The sequence below is a fragment of the Drosophila elegans genome, unplaced genomic scaffold (assembly GCF_018152505.1).
Source record: "Drosophila elegans isolate 14027-0461.03 unplaced genomic scaffold, ASM1815250v1 contig_476, whole genome shotgun sequence".
Classification (NCBI taxonomy): domain Eukaryota; kingdom Metazoa; phylum Arthropoda; class Insecta; order Diptera; family Drosophilidae; genus Drosophila; species Drosophila elegans.
The window spans coordinates 10,908,732-10,928,483 of NW_024545863.1; the positions used below are offsets into that span (position 1 = coordinate 10,908,732).

Sequence of the window (19,752 nt, forward strand, 5' to 3'; positions counted from 1 at the left end):
TTCAAGCCAAATGAAGCCGTTCCTCGGTTTCTGGTATCCTTCATACATATATTACATACATATATGCGCATTTATTTAAAACATTCCGTCACAAACTATATATTTTAAAACTGTTCCACTTCTTATGGGTGGTCAACCCGACGTGTCATTCGATCCGTGCATCCGAGTAAGTGGCGTCACTGTTTGCCCTTTCAGCCTTACAGCGCATCTGTGGGTTTGGGATATATACACAAAACAGTCATTTAAAATCGATTTAAAGCCAAAACAGAAGTTATGGTTGATGGAATGAGCGAACAGTGCAAGGTGAGTGGTCAAGGTGAGTGGCTCGAGAGCCGTTCTACATACATTGTGCTGCCATGTCACTGCTGTCGATGCCCAGCATGGCCAACTCGTCGAGCTCCGCCTGCCGCCGAAGCTTCTCGCTGTCCGAAGGCGATGCCGGCGGCTGTGGTATGTCCGAGATGTCCGCCTGCTTCTGGACCACCTTGCTCTTCGCCTCATCGACGACGACGTCGGCGACGGGCGGAGAGGCAGGAGGGGAGCTGGGCATGGGGATGTCCTCCGCTTCGATCTGTTTCAAGTTCCCGGCAGCTTCGGATTTGCCATTCAGAATCTGCGACTCTTTGTCATCCTTCGATTTCAGCATGGCTGCATTCTTGGACGCTTCTGCCTCGTCAATGGTCACGAGGTGAATACCCTGCTTGGCCAGGTCATGAAGACTATGCTCGCTGAGCACTGCATCATCCTCGACGATGGTGGTGATGGTTTGCGGCTCACTTTGCTTCTCGGTCGTGGCCTCCGGTGCCGCTCCCTCGCTGGGGAATATTATGTTGAGAGCCTCGGCCAGGTCCTTTGGCAGTTCCCCGTCGCGTGGTGGAGCCGCCACGTCCAACGGCTGCGCTACCAGATCAGATTCCGCCTCGTCAATGCCAGGCGGCAAGACGTCCTTTTCATGGTTTTCGTTTTCACGCTGTTCGCCGTCTTGTGAATCATGGGTTTCCCCATCGGAGCCTTCACCCGGCGGCGGTGGAGGCGGGCAGCTGGTCATCAAGCTGGCGAACTGGACGGGATCTGGCATCAGCTCGTCGTAGTCTACCATCATACCCGCATCTGGATGAAATGGAGGAGCATTGCCGAAGGCATCTTCCATCATGGCCATCTGAATTTGAGCCGCTGTCGGTGCCAGTTGACGCGCAGCCACCTGTCCAGTGGTGGTGGTGGTTCCGCCCAAAGGCGGGGGCGGCGGCGGTGGTGGTGCCTCCAAACAGCCGTTGGTGTAGACGGCAGCGGCAGCGTCGTAGCTGGCAGCGGCCACCGGCTGCTTCTTGAACACTGGCATCTTGCCGATGAAGGGCAGCTTCTTGCCACCAGGCAGCGAGGTGGTGCTGGTCTTTGACTTCGTCTTGCTGTCTGGATCCTTCTTCTCGCGCTTACTATCCGGCTGCTTGCGTTCGGGCACCGTTCGAGGCCGGAACTCGGAATGCTTGATCACTGGACGCTCCACCCGTTCGTCGGAGCGACTGCGGCTACGACGGCTTCGCCCCTCCCGGGAACGACTTCTCCGGCTGGAACGCAAGGGCGAACGAGAGTAGTGCCTGCCGCGGCTGCGAGACCGACGACCACGGCGGCCACGGTCTCTATCCCGCTCACGATCGCGATCGCGCCGATCTCGATCTCGATCCCGCCCGCGACTTATGCTTCGTGAGCGGCTGCGTCGCTTGGAACGGGATAAAGAACGGGATCGTGAACGGGAACGACGCCCTCCGCTCCGCTTGGACTTTTCATCAGCTGCGAACGCTGCATGCGGTGTTGCTTTACGGTCCTCCGATTCACGAGGTCCCTTATTCTTCAGCCTGCCCTTGAGCTGCTCCAGCAGTTTCTTCTCACTCTCGCTGATGACCGGCTGGACAGTGTTCCACTGCTTCAGCATGACATCGTCCCGTTTCTTTTGCTCCTCTTTCTGATCCTCGCCGGAGGCAGAAGTCCATTTGCCTCGGCCTGAAGCATTCATGGCATCTTTTATGACCGGAGGAGGCGGCGGTGCAGGCGACTGAAAAGGCACTTCCGGCTTCGAAGATGCGGCTAGGGAGGTCTCATGCTTTCGCATGGTCACGCGTATCGAGGCGGCATTAATTGATTTTTCTGCTTGACCGCTTGCTGGCTCCTCGGTACGACCTTTCTTTGGTTGCTGCGGCTTTTCGTCTTCCGACGAAGAGCTGTCAGAGGATGAAGATGAGCTGTTGGCATCGAGGGCATTTCGCTTGCTCTTCTTTCCATGCTTACGCTTCTTTTTCTTTTTGTCACCGCTGCGCGAGAAAAAGAAAACAAAGAAAACAAAATCAAACACTTTCTCGTTGGTTCACAATTTATAATGATCATTACCTCTTTTTCTTGCGCTTTTTGGATGCCTTGTCGTCGTCTTTCTTGGACTTTTTGTTCTTAGAGTCATCGAGCTCCTTCTGCTGATTCATGGCCCGCTCACGGTTTGCTTGCCACTCGGTTTCATAGTTGGGATTCTGGGCTATAAATTGCTGTAACGACATTGTATTTTAAAATATGACATATTTCATTTTATTTATGTATTTATGTTTGTTGTTAGCCTAACCTTAAAATTAAGGCGAGTTGTATTTTTTTTAAACTTTTTTTACACTTGCATTCATATATATATGAATGAAACATTTTCGACCCCATAAAGTATTTATATTTTTATAGAACGATCAAAAAATTCATTGAACAATTTACATATGTAACTTCATTGTTATGCGCATACAAATCGAAACATAGTCGTTTTATAGAATATTTTATGTACGTAATAACTGCAAAAGTCCTTTCTGGTTATAACAATTTATAGCAAAAATATATAAGATATTCTCTTAATTAAAATCAGTAGTCAAAGGTATTTAAAATGTTACATTGATTTCTTTGTCAGTAAGTTCTGTAGTTATTACTTCAAACATTTTATTTATTGGATTGATACTATCCTGCGCTTTTCAAATAACGATTTAACTATTTACTGTATTTTAAATACAACTATATATCATTTACTACTCAAAATATTTGGTAAACTCAGACTTGTATAATTTGTTGTTTCTACAGCTATTAAAACGAAGAAACTATCTTTTAAAATGTTTGAAATAAAAAAAATCGGCCAGAGATACGCTTTTAATTTGAGAGAAGGCTGCATAAAAGTTAAAAGAAAGGCATGATCAGCCAAAACACTAATTTCTTCTCGTTATTAATATGACAACCTTATTATTTATAGGACAACCTGCGGACTAGGTGGGTCTTTTAAAACAATAAAGGAGTACAACTTCGGCAAGTCGAAGTATATGTACCCTTGCAGCTAATGCACAAATTTAATATTTAAAAAAAAAATTGATTTATGCTTAAATACAGTGAAGTTATTATGTCCCGAAGTACATTAAAAAAAAAGAAAGCTTGATCCGACTTACTACCTGCATTAGAAATACTATTTTTGAGAAAGTTTCATGCATACAGCTTAAAAACTGGGAAAATAGTTTGATCATGACCATATATTACTTTATGGAGTCGGAAATGTCTCCTTTACTGAATTAATAATACCCTATGTAAGGGTAAAAAAAAAAGGCTTATACAAACATTTCATAATTTGTATTATTTAAATACGCGATTTGGGAGTTGGCTTAAGCATTTATTTAACAACTCACCTCATACTTGTTCGAGTGTAGTCGGGACTTGAGATGAGCGGAGGCGCAGTGCAAGTCTCCGATCCAAACACTGCAGAGCTTGCAGAACCAGGCGTTGGCCGGCACCAGGAACTGCATGCCACGCACAGGGACGCGCTTCACAGGCGCGTTTTCAAACGTGGGAAAGGGATCGTGGTCGATGCCGACATGCCAGGGCGTTTCTATGGTCTCGCGATTCATGTGTTCCTCGGCATGCAAGTGCTTTAAGTAGTCGCGAGCGGTCTTTGGAAAAACGCCACAGCTCTCGCACCAATGCAGTTCGGGATCGAAAAACACAAAGTTGTTGTTTTGTGCTGGAGTTGGCATTGGCTTCGTTTCACCGCATTTTTGCTTAGACTTCATTGACTTGATGGCGCGGTGCTTGAGCCGATTGGTGGGACTGCCCTCGGCGCCGCCGGTCTCCTCCTCGTCTTCGCCATCGGACGACGAATCCGTAGAGCTACTGGACGAGGCGCTGGAGTCCGAGCTGTCAGCGGAGCTTTCACTGGAGGAGTGGGATCGGCTGCCCTGTTGCTCTGACTGTGGCTTTCCATGAGCCTTCGACTTGAGAGGCTCGTCCTCGTGATCTGACCCAATTAGGCTGTTTAGCATGTCTATAACGTTTTCGATTGTGTCCAGTTTCTTCTTAATTTGAATCTGCTCCAGAAATAATTAACTTACATTGGTGTTTGAACTTGAAAAGGGTCGCAAATTAAGCTCACCTGCAGGCGATCATTTTCCGAGATGAAAGTCTTGGTGGTTGGCGAGGGCGGTGCCTCGCCCGCTGTCAAATCCTCGCGCTGTTCCCTCAGCACTTTCATTTCCTTTTTGAGCAGCGTTACCTTCTTGACGTAGTTGGCCCGCTGTTTTTTGAGCTCATCCTTCTGCTTCTCTGCCTCTTGCGCAAGGGCTGGCGTTGGACGGTATATAGATGGGGGATAAAGAGAGAGTCAGACGTTAAAAAACATTCTTGCCCAGAGAATTAAAGTTCAAATTTCATTTACAAATGCATTCTCGAGTGCATTTCACCGGCTAGTTACACACGGATGCAGTCGCCAGTTCTGCCAGTCCTCGTTGGGGATGAAGTGCCAGTTGGGGTGACGACGGCGGGCGTCCAGATTGGCGTAAGTGCGTCTTTCGACTACCGCCACACAAGAACGGCAAAACTGCGTTTTCTATTCGAAACAGAATGACAAATTCGAGACCCTCGCACGGTTCGCTCTATGTTAGTGCTTGCTGCGCGTACACGGCTACATTCTGATTGATCTGATCTTTATTACCCTAGACTTTTGGTAATTTCTGGTATGCATGCGGGCCTTTGGCGCGCATTTAAGTTACAAGTACAAGTACAATCATGACAACAGTAATAAAACATAATGTGAGAGGTTTGCATGTGAATGTTCGTAGTGACCACATTGTAATTCATTTCCACACTTACCGTCCTGAGGCGGCAAACCTGCGCCGTCGAGCGCTGGCACCTTTTGATCCTCCTCCAGCTGCTTCTCCGGCGGAGCTTCGAGGGCCTGCTGCGGCTGCACCATTCCGTCCGGAGCGGACGGATGCACTTGCACTCCTCCCATCGTCTGTGTCATCCACATTTGCTGTCCATATTCTGCAAGAATCGAAATGGAACCCAATCACGACATGGTTTCCGAGGCAGAGTACCGTACCGTACTCACCACTAACACCCCAAGCCCCTGTGGGCGGTGGTCCATAGCCAGGGGCGAACGTTGACTGCTCGGGAGGAACTGGCATGCCGTAGCCAGAAGGCGGGCCCTGGGGCGGAAAGGCGTTCGGCGGCATTCCGTACTGGTGACCATAGACATCGGGTGGAGCACCATAGGGATCGTACATCTGAGGAGCCATGACGCCGTAGGCCGGGGCCATTTGCTGGGGAGGCATGGGTGGCGATGCTGGCTTCTTTTTGGGCGACCAGCGACCGCCACGTCGAGGCGAGATGCTGCGAGAGCGGGAGCGCCCGTAGCGGCGATTGCGACGGGGTGGAGAGCGTCGGCGGTCGAAGCGGCGACGGGGATACCTGTCGTAGTCGGGGGAATCGTAACGACCACGGCGTGGCGGCGTCGGCGAGCGGGATATGGAGCGCCTACGCCGCGTGGCTGGGGGCGAGGTGGCATTGCGGGAATCGGAGCGGCCACGGGAGGTCGATCGGCGTCTGGAACTCGACTTGCCGCCCTTTCCCGACGCACTGCCTCTTGTCTCGCTCTTACCGTTTCCGCTTTTCTCCTCGACGCCGGGTGGACCCGGGGGCAGATCGACCGCGTTGGCCAGACGCCTGTCCGACGGCTGCTTCGGAGCCGAGTCTTCGTCCATCTCAAGGCCGTGGATGTGTGCCACGGGTTTCAACGCACGTTTTTGGCGACAAGTCAATGGCAGCGTTGCTTTTCTTGCTCGAAAATTCCGAAATTACGTGTGGATAGCGAAAATAAAATAGTGCAATATCCAATCGCAACATCGAAGTCATCGATGTTTTTACAATATGAGTGTTATCGATGTTCGGCATTGAATGTATCGATAGACAAAATGGGCACACCAAAAGGCGCCAATCGGTTCAAATGGAACGGTGGAATTTTAAATTGGAAGGGAATTTTTGTTTTAAATATACTTACAACCATTAAAACAATAAAATACAAAAATGTTAAGAAAAGAATAAAGGAATTTTCTAACTTGTATATAAAAAGAGTGTTTTGCAAGAGAAAACAAATTTCTGTTGGTAATGGATAGTCCAATAGAGCACCATCCATAATCCTTGGATGGTCCGTAATGGTTTCCGTGCCAAAAATTTCCCGGTTATTCCTTAATAGTGGAATAAACGTTCCTAACCGCACGGCTCTAGCCGATGCATTTTTTTGTATGATCGTTTAATGATCACAATCTTGAATATTGGCTCTATCTTATATTTTAACTCGCAAATCTTCACAAGCTGTTTTAGTAAATTTTTAAATTATTTTGTTTATATTTAATAATATTTCAAAATCTTACCGTTCTATTTTCGTCGCAACCGGCAGTCTCTATTTTGGACATTAAAAGTAGAACTGTGAAAAGTAAAGCAAGTTCTATTTCAACTTTTTTCCCCAAAAGCCCCATCAACCATTTAATACACAAAGATCCATAAGTTTTTACAAGGTTTAGGGTTAAACAATTTCTAGCTATTTAACCACTAACATTAACACTAACGTTTCAAGCCGCCATTGCTGGGCAACATGTATTTACAAATTTTAACTAAGAGCAAAAATAAATGAATATCTGTAGTCATTTCTGGTTTACTTTGAAAAAAGGTATTTAAAAACTATATAAGCATTTAAATTTTAAACAATATTGCATTGTCCTGCATTTCAATATGTTCGGAATTTCAATTTATTATTGCGCTCTGGTATTGGGATACTTTAATATTAAACAAATTAGTGATCCTTTTACTCAACTCATAAATTTTTAAATAAATATGCCATTCCAAAACACTCGGGACTTAGGTGGCGTTAGCGACATGACCGACAATTCCGATTCGTGGGCGGGGCTAAATTTTGAAATAAGCGATGCATAGTCATCTGCATGTTAAATCCCCAATTTTTGCCTTTTATAGGCTCCGAGATCTCTACGTTCATACGGAAATGGCTAGATCGACTCGACAAACCGAATGTTAGATACCCTAGCAACTATTGACAAATTTTAATATTCATTTTAACCTCTAAATTTCGATTTATATTCGTATAAAAACATTGAAACTATTAGGATTTTCATCTCAATTGTTCGATCGTTCCTATGGCTCTTATATGATATCGCTTTCCCAAATTGAATAAAATTAAAAACGTAATTATTAAAACATAACTATAAAATATAAAAAATAAATATAAAAGAAAATATTTTTTAATTTATTTATATTATTATATTATTTAAGATAAATAGTAGTTCAATTTTAATAAAACTTAAATCATAATTCTAACTTAATAATCCATTATTATATCTCGAAGAAGTTAAAAAAAATTAAAAACAGCTAATGGAAGCTACTTAAAAGACTAAAAAAGGAAAAAAAACTTTTTTGCGTAGAAACGGACAGGCTGGTTGCCTAAACGCAAACCAAATTGATGGTGATCAAGACCATATATACTATTTAGAGTTTGTTATTTTGTAGATTTGTGTATTGAATGAAAATATTTTTAAGATTGGCTTATATTTACAACCTTTCTACTTGGAAGTAAGATGTTTAACAAGTCGACCGACCTTTGGTCTAGATTTGTTTAATTTTTTCACTACCAATATTCAATTTTTAAAAATTAAGTATTCTAAAAGACGGAAAAAACTTACTGATATTTCAAATAGGGAACTTTGACTCATTGTCTCTTATTTAGTTTTAGTCAACGCAGATTGCAGCCAAGGGCAAGCACTGTTATCTATTCTTTACACTCTCGAGTGTTTACGTAGATGCCAATTTATAAAAGCATTTTCTGGTACCAACTGCAATTTAGCATACCGTTGCAACAATGTAGCTATAAAAGGCGATGGAAGCCCCAGTTGGTCATCAGTTTGTCCCAAGATGAAGCTTCAGCTCGCCCTTACTGCACTGCTCGTGATTTCGTGTGAACTCGTCCAGGCCTACAACGGTGATGGGCAACCGGGTTGCAAGACCCAAGCGGAGCTCGACATTGCAGTTTTCCGTAACGATTGGGATCCCACTTCCTACTGGAAGTGTGAGTCACTCAACAAACCGGCCATTGAAATGAAGTGCCCCAGCGAAACCGGGTTCATGGATAGCCTCAAGAACTGCGTTAGCTGGGAGGAATGGGAGTGGGAGAAACCAGTGGCCCCGCTTAGCGAAGCGGATGAGTGACCAAATGCACAAAGCAGGAAAATTAGAACAGCAGAATGTGATTATTTATGTTGTTGAATTGAGAATAAAAACCGCGTTTGGGGGTGGCATACGCAGCAAAACAATTTTCGGTTGGTATCGGGATTAGTCGCGGGTGCGAAGACCCCAAATCGAGGTGCGCCGCGTGCCCACAGTCGGGCGGGAAACCGAACTGTGTATGAACTTGTTGATGCCCATTTTGGGCATTTGCTTCTCAAGGACCTCCATGGCGGCGTCCGACAGCATTCCAAATATGTCCAAATAGGTCAGAGAGGGCATACCCTTCAGTTCGCTGCAATCGAAATGCCATAACATGGCTTTAAATCAATAAGACGTGGTCCAGAATCGACTTACATGAATCTGGTAGCGGGAATGAGATAACAACGGGAAACGGACAAATATTCCAACATCTTGAACTTCATAATTGCCGTAATAGCTGCTGGGGTGAGGCTATTGCAGTCCGATAGATCGAGCTCCAGGAGCTGAGGGCATCGTTTCTGTAGCGATGCAACATCTAAGGAAAATAGTTGAAACTGATATTAGTGGGGATCCTGAATGCCTTGGGCGGTCACCACTTACGTGAGTCGAAAAGTACGCGACGACAGCCCGCAACATTCAGACGGATAACATTGGGGGAGATGTGAGTGACCAGCGCCGTAACAGCATCTGCACTTAGGTCAGTCCACGATATGTTTAGGCTGCTCAGATTGGTCAGAGACTCCATCATCAGACGCACACTGTTGGCTGTTAGGCCGCTGGCCATGGTTAGATTGACTGCCTCCAAGGCCTTGTTTCTGGCGATCTCCGCGCAAATGCTGTCATCCAGCTCAGTGTTCTCTAGACTTATCTTCTTCAGCTGACGGCAGTGGGACAGTAGTGTACGGAGTGAGCTTCGACTAATGGAGGCCATGCTCAAGTCGAGATATTGCAGTCGCACCCTAAAGCTTGCCGACGATGGTGCAAAGGCCGGCTCCTGGACCTGTTTAAAGGAATGAATAACTTGAATGGTCATATCCCCTGATGACAACTGGCAAATATTACTTACACTAGCCTGGGCCAGACGCATTACCAGGACTCCACGTCGCACAATTTGCTCGAGGGCGCCCGGTCGAATGGTTCGCAGACCCAGATCCAGCCTTGTCCACAAGGTCTCGTCGCGGGAGCAGCGGTTGAAGCGACGACAAACGGTGGCCATGCGCAGTAGCGTCTTCTTCGGTAGCCACTTGAAGATGTCCAGCAGTGTTTCGTCAGATAGCCGTTCAAAATAGTTGATCCCGCTGCTGATGTGGGCACTCATGGCCGGGGTGCGGTACACAAAGAAGCTGTCCGTGGGCACCAGCCGGGCGGGGATCTGTGCCAGTGAGGGCTTCTTTGCCTGCCGCACTTGCGCCAGCCTGCTGGTGGAGGGCTGAAAATTAAGCGGAGTCGCCGTCTCACTCTGGTTGTTGCAGGTGACGGCGGCCAGGGGGTTTCGCAGCCGCTTGCTGGGCGAGTTCGAGTTACTGCCGCCTTCGGTGCCCAGCGCAGAGCGCTTGGTCTGCGACAGCATCTGCAGGATCTCGGCGGGACACTGGCGGGACAGGGTATCCTCCACGGTGGCGCTGTCCAGGGTGGTGTCCGCCGAGGAGCCCAAGCTCAGGCGCTGCGGATTCTGCAGCTGGTGCGCCATGCGAGGTACACTGGCGTACGGCGTTGTCTCGTTGGAGTTGTCGTCGCTGGTGGCACTGGCACTGACCGCCAACGCGATGGCCGAGAGCGCCGACGAGCTGCTCTCCTCGGAGTCCAGCATGCCGATGCCCATCTCCTCCAGGGCCTCGAAGGTAAGTGCCGAGGGCGAGGAAGGGTGCTCGTAGTGCGACGACTTCGTGGCGGAAACTAGAGCGCCCACGGCCGAGGCGGGGTTCTTGCTGGTCGAGCGTTTTCTGCAATGGTCGGGCGGTATTAATTAAAAGTGCACAGCTAGGCAGTGCATCATCAGCACGGGTGCATGGGTCAAGCACCCATCAATTGAATACAAATACAATACTTTCTTGACCTCGTTTGGCCAACTTGTGAAACGTGTGACGTCACGGGAGCAGTAAGTTATATGTTTTTTTTTTTTGGCTACCAGCGCAATAGGGCCATGTATTACCTGGTGACGGGGCACAGATTTTCCATGTTCTCAGAGCCTCTGTGCTTGCGGCCACTCATATTTCACAAAAAAATTACTCTTAATTCCCCGCCGTACAGACAAAAATTTCGCGCTATTTTTGTGGGGTGGCAGGGTTGTCGCCACTCTGATAGTTTGTTATCTAAACGATATCGTTATCGAAACAAAACGCAGTTTCGCCCGTGTTGCCAGATCGGTGTCCCGATAAGTGAGACCGTATGCGTGAAGGCTCAAAATCCGTAGAGACTTGCCAGCCCGAGACAAATAACAAAGGCAAAACCGTTTCGTACAATTGTACAACAATAAATTGTTCGATAAACAAAGAGCCTGCTTGTAATTGCTACCGTCCACTGAATAGGAAAGAGGTAAGAAACGAATCAAAAAGAGGCCACTGGACTTCGTGCTAGCACACGTATTTACCTGACTTTCTTTGTTGCAGGTGGAGTCTGGCACTGGATTGGAGATTTCTAAATGGTGAAAACAGCAACGCTCCTGCCCCTCCCACCGGTCTTTCGCGAGCACTATCAAAATGAGCATGCGCACACGTGCCCTGGTCTTCTCCACCTTCTTCGGCAGCTGCCTGGCCATCGGCCTCCTGCTGGTCAGCATGACCAGTAACCACTGGGTGCGGGCCGATCCGCGCCGCAAGAACTCCGCAGAGGCCAAGGGCGAGGTCAACTTCGGACTCTTTTACGGCAGCCAGCACCTGAACCCCGGTTTTGGCGTGCGCACCTATCCGGTTGACGGTGAGCCCACAAAATGACATGGGGAAGAATGCTAGTGACCGGAGTTTCAACTTTTGAAATTACAATTTTTTTATTATCGACAATTTGCCGTTATTAAGCAGTGAATTGTTCGTGAAAAAAAATGTTGGGCGCTCCTGTTTAAAGGTTTTTTTTAACATAGTTGATAACTTGATATCAAGTTAGAACAACTGTTTCAATAAAAAAAAAATAAAATAAAACAGGAGCGTCAAATTTGTTCCTTTCACTAATAATTTACGGATAAATAACGGCAAATTGTCGATAAGAAAAAAGTTTAAATTTCAAAAGTTGTTCTGCTAAATTTATACACATGAGTCCCTCGGTTACAAGCCAATTATCTTTGGAGGAAGAGCAAATCCTTTAATTTCCTTGGAAGATTATTCAGTTTCTTCCGTTGACATATATCAGGGGTGCTCAAAACTGCCTTATGGCAGTGCATTGACAAACACATTTAAAAAAGATCAATTCAGTGTAGAGTCCAGGAAAAGAAATTAACAAATTTCATTTGATTTAGCCATCCAAAAAAACGTATCAATGTAATTGTCAATGCCTTGCCTCGGTCTTATCATTAAAGAATTGGGGGAAGAAACGAAAAATTGTTAGAGTATAGCTAAATGTGCCCAACAAGCTTACCTATGTACATGCCATAAGCATATGCATTTAAAAAACAATTGTGCTCCATATGCATGTTTTTTATATTCCTGGAGAAATTATTATAAAGTTTTGATATTTTTGACCAGCCTCAGCTGTTCAAATCGTTCTATCTGTTTTCACGCAAACTTGTCTCTCTAAAGCTATAACAGTTGAAAATTTAATACTTAAATACTTTACAACTCAGCAGGAATTACATTTCCTGTTAACTGAATGAAAATTAAAAAAAAAAGAGCTTGCTTTAAAAAAAAAAGAACAAAATTATTCGTCTGCGTTTTAAACGGATTATTGGTAATTATGTAGTTGAACATATGAGTGATTTAAAGGTCGTACTTAATTTAGTGTCTTATTACCCTGACTTATATATTCCCGGTGAAAAACTTGAGTTTCCAAATGACACTATCACTAACAGTATGCGGATTCCGTTATTATACCCTTGCAGAGGGTATTATAATTTCAGTCAGAAGTTTGCAACGCAGTGAAGGAGACATCTCCGACCCTATAAAGTATATATATTCTTGATCAGCATCACTAGTAGAGTCGATCTAGCCATGTCCGTCTGCCCGTCCGTCTGTCCGTCCGTCTGTCCGTCTGCAAACTAGTCTCTCAGTTTTAAAGCTATCTGCATGAAACTTTCCCAAAAGTTGTCTTTCTATTGCAGGTAGTATATAAGTCGGAACGAGCCGGATCGGACGACTATAGCATATAGCTCCCATAGGAACAATCGGAAAAATAATTGAAAAAAAATTATAACTTTGCTGTTTTTTAATTTTTTGTTTAGTTCTTCGACATATAGCAATGGTTAAATAATTCAGAATTATGGTTTAAATTTCATCAAAATCGGACGACTATAGCATATAGCTCCCATAGGAACAATCGGAAAAATAATTGAAAAAAATTATAACTTTGCTGTTTTTTAATTTTTTGTTTAGTTCTTCGACATATAGCAATGGTTAAATAATTCAGAATTATGGTTTAAATTTCATCAAAATCGGACGACTATAGCATATAGCTCCCATAGGAACAATCGGAAAAATAAATGCAAAAAAATTATAACTTTGCTGTTTTTTAATTTTTTGTTTTGTTCTTCGACGTTTAGTAATGGTTAAATATTTTCGATTAACGGTTTAAATTATATCAAAATTGGACATCTATATCATATAGCTCCCATAGAAATAATAAAAATATATAAAATAACTATCAAATAATTGAGCTGCTAATCATCATAGCTTCAATGTTTTTAAACATATACGCAGTAAATCATAATTTTAATGTTTTCAAAAATGTTAAATTCTTGCAATAGCTGCAAGGGTATATGAACTTCGGCTTGCCGAAGTTTGCTTTCTTTCTTGTTTTTAATTGGAGACTATGTATGCACCTTCACTGCACAATTTTAAAGCCGAATAGCTGCAGAAATCTAGGAAGGGTAAAGCGCATCTTCAACTATCGGTTGAGTCGCGCTCTTAGACGTATTGAAAATGCTTTTGGAATACTCAGCTGGAGGTGGCTCTGCAAAAAACTCTCAACTGCCAGCCAACCGCTGCTTTATCATTTCCTTAACAGAAATGGAAAAGTCGATTATATTAGCGGATTTGAAGAAAAGCAAACTGAAACTAATCATATATTGGCAGACCAAATGATTTTGCAAAGATTATCAGAAACCATGTATTGCCCATATAAGTTCCAACGCAGGAGCTGTGCCCTGGCAGAACCGAACAACCCTTTTTTACTTATTTTTTAATGGCATTGTCTTTGACACTCAATCTCGTAACACTAAAAGCAATAAATACTATGATATTCTTATAACCTCATGGAATATGAACCCACACCCATATTCCAATCCAGCCAAATTGTAATAACAGAATAAAAATATACTTCTGTCGAAAGTAAAATTGAAGTAAAATTTTACATGGGCTTTCATATAATATATTCTCGAATGCTAAACATAACTCAAAATTTTAAATGAAATATAATAAATTTCTATTCCATTTCAGTTTCATGAGATTTGTGATATATTCCGACTGAGGTGAAGGTGAATTGTATTTTAGCGAAAAATTCGAAATGAGAAACGACGAAAAGAAGTAGTTTCAATGATCTTATGCTAAAGAAAATTCAAACACCACCCAAATAGCTTGTTAAATCTGAACTAATGAGGTTAAACTTAATAACACAGGATAAACTATAAATGTTTTTTTTATGCATTCAAAGCATTTTTCAGAATTTTAGAAATATATTTTTTAATCATAAACGAAAAAGTTAAAACAAAAAACAAGGCAACAGTTTATTTGAACTAAACAGGTTAATTCTGCAGACAGTTCTGGCAGTTCTGCTTTGCTTAATTGCAGGATTTATTGCAAGATTTGCCAAATTTCAAAACGGGAAAGCTCAGAGCCCTCATAGTGATGACAGTTAAATGTTTTTGTTTAAAGTTGTATGTCTGGAATTGATGATATAGTCGTATTAAAGACTATATATTTATTTTTTTTTGCTAGACTTGTAGGGAACTTAAACATATCTTCATAAAAATAGTGGCAAGGTTTGGAACTTGATAAATCGTTTAGAAAGAGACGTGTAAAGAAAACTTTTATGCCATGGGAAGACCCTCGACTTTTGAAATAGGTATATCTGTACTACCATGCTAGGCATCATCATAGTGTTCACAAAAGAAGACCACTTTGACTAACAACATGTTGCACCTTTCTTGTCTTTCAGTTTACTCATTTGTCCGCACGGAGAACGGCGACACCAGCTTCTGGCTCTGGCTCCTCACCACCTTGGGCACAGGATTCGGTCTTTTGGCCTGCGCCGTGGCCGCCATTGCCGCCGTCCTCAAGTCGGCCTCTGCGGCCAAGAGAGGCGGCACGATGGTGCTGCTCCTGGCCGCCAACATATCCGCTGCGGGTGCACAGGTGGTGGCATTTGTGGCCTGGCTGGTGCAGTTCTACAACTACTTCACCGTCAACGTACTGCTGGCCGAGCACCAGCAGCAACACTGGTACAGCACGGGACTGGCCTACCTCGGCTATAGCTTCTACCTGGTCGTGATCTCCACCATCGTAGTGCTGGGCAACCTAGCCGTTCTGCTGTACGCCAAGCACCGGGACCTCTGCGACCGCCAACGCTTGGAGCCGCCAAGTGAGGACAAGAACAAGGCCGCCATAATGCTGTACTAGAAGCGGAGGAGTCGAATGAATCCCGAATGAACCTCAACGCCTCTGCTCGGCAAGCGGACGAGCGGCGACACCAAGTAATCTCAGTGGCTCAAAATAATTGTGCCTTACTTAAGGATGCCTTTTGCTTGCCAACAATAAGGCCCATTTTTATACTCAAATTGACGGTACATTCGCCAAGATTAGTTTAGAATTACCTTTGAACTCTCAGCTGTATACAAAACTATACCTATCAATATTTATGTACCATTGCATGTAGTCTCGAATGACGTATTTTTGTATACCCTGTATTTTCTGCCAATATTTATATACCTTTAACATGTTTACTCGAATGGCATATTTTCTGTACTCTGTATTTACTGCTACTGGCAGCCAAGTATTTTAATGTGCATATTTACAAATACAACAACAGTCATTGTTAAAAAATAGAGAACACAAGCGCTTTGTTTACTAATTGATCCATCAGATCGCCGGGTCAGCCTCCCAGGGGAAGTGGGAATTGGCAGGAGCGCACGCTACACTTCCGCATGGCATACCATGCAATCCAGCATCTCCAGGAATGAGTCAATTAAAAAAGGTATGTGTGACAGTGACTTGATGAATCGACTCAGAGTCTTGCCTTTTCCCAAACGTCACAACATCTCCAGCGTTATGGCTAAGCTGGATCCTCCTCATTGGATCGGAAACAGGCCGGACCACACGGCGAGCGCAAAATCCAAGTGTCATTGCATTCAATTTCGCAAAGAAATCAATTATCTATTCTGTCTGTGAGCCACGACGGATGTGTGTTTTTCTTTTCCGGGTCTTGGGATGCTTGTGTGGCTTGGTTTTGGGATCTGGACTCGGCACAATCGGCTGCCGATGCTGTGCCCAGATAGAGCCAATTATGTCATCATTAGTTTTGATTAGGTTTGCAGGGCTCATGTTGATGGGAATACTGCCCGGCACTTCCGGCACCACCTACTGTTTGGGCTCTTGGGTTCGCCGCCCCGCTGGGCGACTCCAGGGCGCTGTTTTGGTTGGTTTTCGGTTTGATTCCGATGACATTGCGCAATGTTGATGGACGTGTTTTTGATTGAGGCCAATCGGCAGCACCTTTCGCTGCGATAGGCAGCCGGCTACGGAGGATTCAATGCCGTCCGGCGACGATCTTCCTGGCCTGCGGCTTATCTTGGCAAACAGCTTAGTGCCATGCCATGTGTGAGGATCTGGGCAAACCAATGCCCTTATCCTATCCGTGCCTCGGCAGCATTATGCAAGACGCGGCGTCAGGATTAGGTCACAAATTGCGTATATTTGTATTCGGGCAGACGACGCAAGGATATGCTCATTAGGTCCCGGTTTCGGCTTCAGCTTCGTCTCCGTCTCCGGTCGAGATTACAGAGCGGACAATCGACTTATTAAGAGTGTTTATGCAGATAAACGCATCGTTTAGCGGGTGTCGGGACATACCCACTTTTCCGCCTAGGATCTAGGATCTAAACCTGGAAAATACGATCGCAAACTGCTAAATCCGCAGTTGGGAGTAAGAGCCTCGAGCTGGGAATCTTTAGGATGCTGTGCAAACACAATTAACTGGAAAGTCTCGTTAATCGAATGCCCAGACTTATCAATAGAAATTCCATTTCGGGGCACCACCCACGTTGAGACTGAGGCACAGACTACTCGGAACCCATACCGCTTGTTTACATCGACTTGTCCTTGGTTTTTTTTGGTTTTTTTTATAGAGCAGACCCTTCCTTGCCCATCGGGACCCCATCCTAGTCACCGGGAAAGCGTTTCGAGAACCGCAAAACACACAGTCCAAGAGAAAGCCAACAAGAGGCCAGACAAACTGTCTCCTATTCTTGTGAGGCTGTTGCTCCTGTCGCCCAATAAATTTCCCAATTAAATGGATCCTCTGACACTTTGTACAAAACGCTACTATCCCTGCCTACCCCTGCTCTGTCTCGCTCGCTCCCATTCATCCCATTCATTGGGTCGTCAAGGGGATGAGGGTTGCTGGCCCAGGGGATGAAACACTGGCTCGGCTGAGAACTGGCGCTGCGAAAAGGTAGCTACTCCATTTTTTATTCGATCCCTGGGTTTTCGCACTGCTCTGCTCTGCGCTGCTCTGCCCTGCTCTGCTCTTCATTCAATTGCTCCGGGGAACGGCTATTGTAGCATTGCGAAATTATGGCCCGTATATTTCTCTATTAGTGGCACAAAAGACATTCCAATTTCTCACTCTGGGCGCTCTGGGTGGGCAGGAGAGATAGAGATGCTGCTTGGAAAGTGGCACTGGTTGTCCTGCCAATTACCTCGATGCGAACTTTTTGCGGACCACCCGAGGATGTGTGTTTGGCCTTTTTGTGGTCATGAATGGCCAGTGGCCTACATGGCAATTGTTTCCGAATGTCAGTGGGTTATTGATAGCCAAACTACTTTCTTGTTAGGAAATAACGTCTTTCACTGCATCACTTTGTCTGCGGAACAATGCACTTTTATACGCACAAATCTGGCGCAATTGCGATTTGGATTCTTACGTTTAAATTATGAATTCCGAGAACAGATCGATATCTTGGCCAAAACATTTTGGCTAGTTCGATACCGTCAATTGGAAGAATTGCATGTTCTTGATAACAAATTTTCATTTTTACTTTTTATGTATATGTACATACATACAAAACACTAATTTATGGGCGATTGTTGAGATTTTTAGCTTGTCAGCTGTCTTTGTTAAAATTTAATCTATGAGAGCAAGCGACAACTTTAATATCCGTTTTTATGTTTGTATTTTTATGATTTGTTATTTTTATTTTAATTTTTCCAATTTTTTAAATATTTAATTTTTACCGAAACTGGAGTAAATTTATCAAATAAAAGAGGCCAAAAACTTAATTTTCCCTTCAAAAAAATACAACCATAAAAAAATGTGACCTTTTTCTAATTAGGAAGTCCAACTTCACCAGAGAACCAAAAGTGGAGCTCTGGCGTAATTTTTCCTTAATTTTGTAAGCCAGTGTAATTACAAGGGAGCTCTGACCCGTGCTAACTTCTCTTCCCCTTCCCCTTTGCCCACTCCAAGGACTCTATAAGTAAATGATGTCACGAAAAACTTGTTTGTAAAGAAAGGGAACGTTATATTAAAATAATAATTTTATAGATTTTTAATAAATGAAAATAAAGTTCAAGAGTATTTGCCTAAAAAAGTCACTTTCAATTAGTAACAATTGCTTGGATATGGAAAGTGCCACTAAATTATTTTAAAGCGTTTTTAACACATTTTTTAATGAATGCATTCAAAAACATAAAAACAAACACTTGGAAAAAGTACAAAGGGACGGGCAAGCCATCTGATTTTTAAAATATATGATTGCTTGATCAGATTTTAATGTTCTTAACAGTCAATGCTATTCTATGTATTTGAACCGGTGTATAGCTTTGTAAATGTCAAGCGAAAAAACTCAATTGAGGGGTCTACTGATTTTGAAATTGCTGATTTATTTTCCAAGTTCCTCCACACTACTTACTTGTCTAAACCAAATATACTCATACAATTTAAACAGGTCAAATTGTATTTTTTTCCTGGTAATAAGAGAAAGTTCTTTTCTAACAGATTTGGAGATCACAACACGTGCTTAAGTTTTGTACCTCAACTATAAAATAAAGACTGATGTTATATATACAGATTTTTGTAAGGCTTTTGATTCTGTACACCATTCTCTTTTTTTATTTAAATTAGATCAGCTCGGGTTTCCCAAAATTCTATTAACTTTGATTTCAAGTTATTTGAACGGAAGTGAATTCTTAGGGTTATTTAAAGGGTTATTTTTAAAAACGCTGTTTCCAATATGATTCACGTTACATCTGGGTAGTCATACGGGCCCCTTGCTATTTACTTTATTAATCAACTTCATAAGGCATTCTCGAGAACTAATGTATGCTGATGATGCTAAACTTTGTTTGTCCTATAATAATTTGTAACGTAATGGCTTTTGGTAGGGGTAAGCCTTCAATTATATGTAAGCTATTCTTTTCGCAATGTGTCATTGGACAATGATTTAAGAATAATAATTAAGAAGGATACTGACCCAAAATTAAAATTCGAATTCCACAAAAGTCTACTGTTAATAAGGCTATGAGTGTTCTTGGGTTTATTAAGCGATGGTCAAAAGAATTTGACGTTTATTATTTACTTCTCTTGTCCGTCCTAATTCAGAATATTATGCTCCCATTTGGAGTCCCCAAAATGAAGTTCACATCGATCGTATTGAGTCGGAAAAAAAAGTATATTTTTTGCTCTGCGTGTATTGAACTGGGATCAAATCGTAAGGTTGCTTTCTTACTCTAGTAGATTACTATTGCTTAATTTACTATCTCTTGTATATCGCAGAATCATGCTTGGTGCTTTTTTTCTGCACAATCCTGTCAGAGGTGATATTGACTCCATAGAATTGGCGTTTTATTAAAT

General features: G+C 43.6%; 4 protein-coding genes and 1 long non-coding RNA gene across 6 annotated transcripts; 2 read left to right on the forward strand and 3 right to left on the reverse strand.

Annotated features, from left to right (window-relative positions):
- Positions 1 to 27: 27 nt before the first annotated feature.
- On the reverse strand, positions 28 to 6,186 carry LOC108141099 (zinc finger matrin-type protein CG9776). 2 transcript variants are annotated; one of them, XM_017264302.2, is made up of 7 exons: positions 5,384 to 6,186; positions 5,143 to 5,316; positions 4,427 to 4,614; positions 3,687 to 4,361; positions 2,383 to 2,531; positions 346 to 2,306; positions 28 to 208 (listed from the first exon to the last, which is right to left on the reverse strand). In XM_017264302.2, the coding sequence occupies exons 1-7, from the start codon at positions 6,033 to 6,035 to the stop codon at positions 198 to 200; spliced, it is 3,810 nt and encodes a 1,269-aa protein (XP_017119791.1). In that variant the 5' UTR covers positions 6,036 to 6,186; the 3' UTR covers positions 28 to 197. The 2 variants fall into 2 exon arrangements, with proteins under 2 accessions (XP_017119791.1, XP_017119792.1); XM_017264303.1 differs by lacking the exons at positions 5,143 to 5,316; positions 5,384 to 6,186 and adding an exon at positions 4,709 to 4,977.
- Positions 6,187 to 8,219: 2,033 nt separating this feature from the next.
- LOC108141164 (S-phase kinase-associated protein 2) lies at positions 8,220 to 10,852 on the reverse strand. The gene is made up of 5 exons (XM_017264391.2): positions 10,697 to 10,852; positions 9,611 to 10,487; positions 9,145 to 9,544; positions 8,920 to 9,079; positions 8,220 to 8,857 (listed from the first exon to the last, which is right to left on the reverse strand). The coding sequence occupies exons 1-5, from the start codon at positions 10,753 to 10,755 to the stop codon at positions 8,671 to 8,673; spliced, it is 1,683 nt and encodes a 560-aa protein (XP_017119880.1). The 5' UTR covers positions 10,756 to 10,852; the 3' UTR covers positions 8,220 to 8,670.
- LOC108141166 lies at positions 8,254 to 8,651 on the forward strand. Its single transcript, XM_017264394.2, has one exon. The coding sequence runs from the start codon at positions 8,254 to 8,256 to the stop codon at positions 8,545 to 8,547; it is 294 nt and encodes a 97-aa protein (XP_017119883.1). The 3' UTR covers positions 8,548 to 8,651.
- A 99-nt stretch (positions 10,853 to 10,951) lies between the features above and the next one.
- On the forward strand, positions 10,952 to 15,727 carry LOC108141165. Its single transcript, XM_017264393.2, has 3 exons — positions 10,952 to 11,079; positions 11,154 to 11,460; positions 14,842 to 15,727. Exons 2-3 carry the CDS (start codon positions 11,244 to 11,246, stop codon positions 15,300 to 15,302), a joined length of 678 nt encoding a protein of 225 aa, XP_017119882.1. The 5' UTR covers positions 10,952 to 11,079; positions 11,154 to 11,243; the 3' UTR covers positions 15,303 to 15,727.
- A 1,727-nt stretch (positions 15,728 to 17,454) lies between these two features.
- On the reverse strand, positions 17,455 to 17,962 carry LOC108141024. Its single transcript, XR_001774203.2, has 2 exons — positions 17,825 to 17,962; positions 17,455 to 17,764 (listed from the first exon to the last, which is right to left on the reverse strand). It is a non-coding gene; the product is annotated as an uncharacterized LOC108141024 (long non-coding RNA).
- Between the last annotated feature and the right edge of the window lie 1,790 nt (positions 17,963 to 19,752).

Bases quoted from the DNA above. Each gene is read 5' to 3' on its own strand.
- LOC108141099 (XM_017264302.2), bottom strand. From the start codon at position 6,035: ATGGACGAAGACTCGGCTCCGAAGCAGCCGTCGGACAGGCGTCTGGCC. The intron at 5,317-5,383 runs GTGAGTACGGTA...CGATTCTTGCAG, and splicing joins AGGGGCTTGGGGTGTTAGTG to AATATGGACAGCAAATGTGG. The intron at 4,362-4,426 runs GTGAGCTTAATT...TTTCTGGAGCAG, and splicing joins CGGAAAATGATCGCCTGCAG to ATTCAAATTAAGAAGAAACT.
- LOC108141166 (XM_017264394.2), top strand. From the start codon at position 8,254: ATGAAGCTTCAGCTCGCCCTTACTGCACTGCTCGTGATTTCGTGTGAA.
- LOC108141164 (XM_017264391.2), bottom strand. From the start codon at position 10,755: ATGAGTGGCCGCAAGCACAGAGGCTCTGAGAACATGGAAAATCTGTGC. The intron at 9,545-9,610 runs GTAAGTAATATT...TCCTTTAAACAG, and splicing joins TGCGTCTGGCCCAGGCTAGT to GTCCAGGAGCCGGCCTTTGC. The intron at 9,080-9,144 runs GTAAGTGGTGAC...TATTTTCCTTAG, and splicing joins TCGCGTACTTTTCGACTCAC to ATGTTGCATCGCTACAGAAA.
- LOC108141165 (XM_017264393.2), top strand. From the start codon at position 11,244: ATGAGCATGCGCACACGTGCCCTGGTCTTCTCCACCTTCTTCGGCAGC. The intron at 11,461-14,841 runs GTGAGCCCACAA...CTTGTCTTTCAG, and splicing joins GCGCACCTATCCGGTTGACG to TTTACTCATTTGTCCGCACG.